The sequence below is a fragment of the Alligator sinensis genome, unplaced genomic scaffold (genome assembly GCF_000455745.1).
Source record: "Alligator sinensis unplaced genomic scaffold, ASM45574v1 scaffold24_1, whole genome shotgun sequence".
Classification (NCBI taxonomy): Eukaryota; Metazoa; Chordata; order Crocodylia; family Alligatoridae; genus Alligator; species Alligator sinensis.
The window spans coordinates 248,552-252,437 of NW_005842609.1; the positions used below are offsets into that span (position 1 = coordinate 248,552).

A 3,886-nucleotide genomic window follows, 5' to 3' on the forward strand; every position below is an offset into this window, starting at 1 on the left:
CTGCTCTCCAGCTTCCCATTCAGTAATGCAGCAAAATGCTGTGCAATGGGGCAGAAATTTGTTGGCAAAAGCCATGAATTATTCACACAGCCCTCAAAGCTTTTTCAGTTTGGGGAAGTGGCATCTCTTAAGCATTTTAGTAATGCAGCAGATCAACCCCCAGGACAACCAAAAAAATGATCCATGAAAAAAAATAAATTAAAAAAGTAAAAAAATGCTGGTTTAGAGAGATGAAGGGGTTCACAAAAAGATACTTCTCGTTACCATTTAGAGCAGCCAGGTGCAGAAAGTAGCAAGATCAAACTGGCCTGCTGGAAGATTCAGCTCTTAAAATGCTACCCTACCAGATCACTGTGGACCAAACCCAAATGTTTCAAAGCACACAGCTAATGAAACCCAGCAGCTTCAAGCTCATCATCACTGCACGCTAATGAGGTGAAATTCACTGCTGTGTGGAATGAAACAGAAAAAAGCTCTACCCAGCCCTGCAAAGCAGTTCATAGATGCTTGCTAAGCCTCCTCACTGGTTGGCCCACCCAGCAAGGCCATTTAGGAGTAACAGGACTGGGTATGTCCTCAGCAGAGTGGTTCAGATCTCTCTACACATGAACGGAGCTGGAAGCTCCAGGTACTTCAAGAGGCGAGATGTTCGAGGTCGTTTGGAGAGGGATGGTTCTATCAAGCAGGGGGTTGGACTAGATTGCTTCCCAAGACCTTTTCTAGCCCAACTTCCCTATGGTTCTCAGCTCAGGGTTTTAGTGGCTCCCTCCCAGAGTTGCTCTCTATTACCTAGCTTGATGAATCTAACCACTACAACATCCTTGACACAAACTCTCTAGTCATTTCTGTTGTGGCGACAAAAAAAACCCACAACGTTTCATCGTAGTAGCTAGGGTCAGGAGGGACCTGAACAGATCATCTAGCCTGCCCCCCTGCTACAGGCTCGGTTCACAAGACCCCAGACAGGTGATCGCCCAACCTCCTCTTGAATATGCGCAAGGTAGGGGCGAGGACCACTTCCCTGGGAAGTTGGTTCCACATTTTGGCCACCCTAACTGTAAAATATTGCCTTCTGATTTCTTACTTAAACCTATTCTCCATCAGCTTATGACCATTGTTCCTCATCATTCCAGGTGGTGCTGGGGAGAAAAGAAGATTTATCAACCTGATTATTCTTCATTACTCATACTCTCCAAACAACCTATCTATGGATTATTTGATTTACAGATTTCTAACATTTCAAACAAAGCCATCAGCATGGCATTTAATAACTGGATACAACAAACAAGGTATGTTGTAGGGCTGTGCGAAACAGCACCGTTTCAAAGGGACGGCATTTCATTTCGCTGTTTCAAAGCACTGTTCCGTTTTGTCGAAACTGTTTTGGCACGTTTCAATATTTTGCCCATAGGCTATAATGGGGAAATCACAAAAATGCCTATAGCTTTGTCATTTGTTGCCCAATTCAGATGAAAATTGCAGGGATCTCAAGGAGATAGATGCAGGGGTGTTCGTGAAACTGCACCTCAAGCTGTTCAAAACAAAACTAGTATCACTTGCCAGCAGCAGCAGCTGCCTGCTGTCACCCTGCATGCAGAACCAGGGGCCTCCGCCCACCGGGAAGAGTCCGGCACAGCCCTGCAGCCCTCTTGGGGGCGCGGACCCTTGGATCCGTGTGCGAGATGACAGCATGCTGCTGCTGCCGGCTGGGACCAGTGCCAGCACTGGGTTCTTCCTGGTGCTCAATGCAGGCTGCGCCGGGCAGACTCGGGTGCTGGCACCGGCCCCAGCTGGCAGCAGCAGCATGCTGTCATCCACATGCTCCGCAGCTGGTGATTATAGAGCTTTTAAAAAAAAGCCCTGCAAATCACTGGCTCTGGCACCAGCGGTTGGGGCCTGGCACCTGCATCTCAACAGCACCATGGTGCAGGTGCAGCACAGCTCGGCAGGGTGCTGCGCTGCCCGGGAAGAGCTGGGGGAAAGCAATCAGAGAGCTGGGGGGAATGAATTGAGCCTGCTGGATGATTTGTTTAGGTCCCTTCCGATCCCAAGTACTATGATGATATTATGAAACCCCATGCACATATCTGGGGGCCTGTGCCCCCTGCGAAGAGCTGGGGAAATTCAGAGAACTGGGGAAATCAAACCAGGAGGTAGATGCCCATATCAGAGCAGTCCTTCCCCACACTTCCCCTCCCTCTCCTTAGTTTCTGTTTAGCTGCAAGCAAGTCAGCTTCAAAACTTGAAACATTTCGAGTGCCCTCATTTAATTTCAAAGTTGTTTCGAAGCCTTTCATTTCTATTTCGCTATTTTGAGTTCAAAAAAGAGTCGAAACAGCTTTGAAATGAAACACCCATTGAAGTTTTACACAGGCTTACTACGTTGCCTGAATCAATGACTTCAACTGTTCCCGGATTCGAGAGGCAAGTCTTGATTTCTCATCTGTCCGCACATCTGTCCAATACTGGATTGACTACAACCCTTGGTAGCAAGCACACCTTTCAAGAAGTTTTATCCTAGGCTCCATCAACTGAACAGCCCACCTAGAACACCAGTATCTCATTGAGCTGTGATTGGAAAGGCAATATTCAACACCCCCTCTCTCTGTTACTTATATGCCAGTGTGAAACCCCAGTGTGGTCCCATGGCCAGCGCCGACAACCAGCCGATTGCTGACCCCACCCCTGGAGGCACCTGACTTTCAACTACCTGGTGAAGGGAAAGCCCAGGATCATGATACTGGTCTCCACTTGCACTGGCAAGTAGAAAGGACAGGATGCATATATGGAATGGCAGAAGACATGATTATTGGAATCAGATCCCATGGCAACTTTAAACAAACATGTGCCAGGAGACCCAAGTTGCAGCCCATTAAATGGTTTAAAGCTTTAGACTACAATTTATTTCTAATTCAGTATGTATGTACTCTAGAAAATGAAAGCAACAACCGGTTTCTAAGAAATAAATTAACATGACTTGGAGAAATTCATTCCACAGTACTCTGAGGAAATAAGTTTCATAATTGTCATGCTTAGCACCACCGCAAATAGGACAAGCATTAAAATGGAAAGGTTTTAATAACTGAGCATGCATAGAAAAGAGCTGTTACTTGGGCAGGCACTTTCTGTATTCCATTCCCTTTTATTTCTGATACTTATGGCTTTGAATAAGCATCATAAACCATGTTCTCCTTTCAATTCATCCTGCAGCAAGGTTGTAATCTGGGGTTTCTGACAGCCTACTGTTTTGAAAATCATTTGGATGTCACTAACAGACTATCATAATTTCCTCAAGGGCTGAGTCAGAGAAGGCAAGTTGTGAAGAAGAAAACCCTTGTTTTGAACAAATCTCTTTGAGAATCAGACACAGTGGGAAGAGAATGTATTTAAAGAGACTAAAATATATGCCAAGAACATGTGGTAATTCGTGCTCATTCAGAGGATAAATCTGAAGTTCTGCCACCAAGGCAATAACACACTTACAGTTTCATCTTCAAGTTTTAGGCGCAGGCTTTTGTCTCCCTCTTTGTAATCCTTGATAATTTCTGCTGATCTCCAGACTTCATCAGGGTCAGGAATCCAAACCCTTGTGTACTGGGAAAAACACAAAATGAAAACAAATCACGAAATGATGCCGATCTGAAATATCTACCCACTAGGGCTCCAACCATGTCAAAAAGGAGGGAGGTAGATGTGGGAAATGCAACTTTTGCCCCAGGTGCAGCTGCAGCCACCATCCTCCACAGGCAGATCATGCCACACAAGCAGCTGCTGAGGACTTGGGAGTCCCTGAAGTAGGCATGATGCCCCTGCCCTGCTCTGCTACCCCCAGAACAACACTAGCTGGGGCCTGTGGCGCGCAGCTGCACAGGGTGCTGGACTGGGG

The 3,886-nt window shown here is 46.4% G+C and overlaps 1 protein-coding gene across 1 annotated transcript in view; it reads right to left on the bottom strand.

Annotated features, from left to right (window-relative positions):
• The window catches only part of LOC102375640 (unconventional myosin-Vb), a 344,293-nt gene that overhangs the window by 243,926 nt on the left and 96,481 nt on the right, over positions 1 to 3,886 (bottom strand). Inside the window, exon 3 of the mRNA XM_006033144.2 lies at positions 3,484 to 3,594. Coding sequence (XP_006033206.2) covers positions 3,484 to 3,594 — 111 coding nt within the window. The remainder of the gene's footprint in view (positions 1 to 3,483; positions 3,595 to 3,886) is intronic.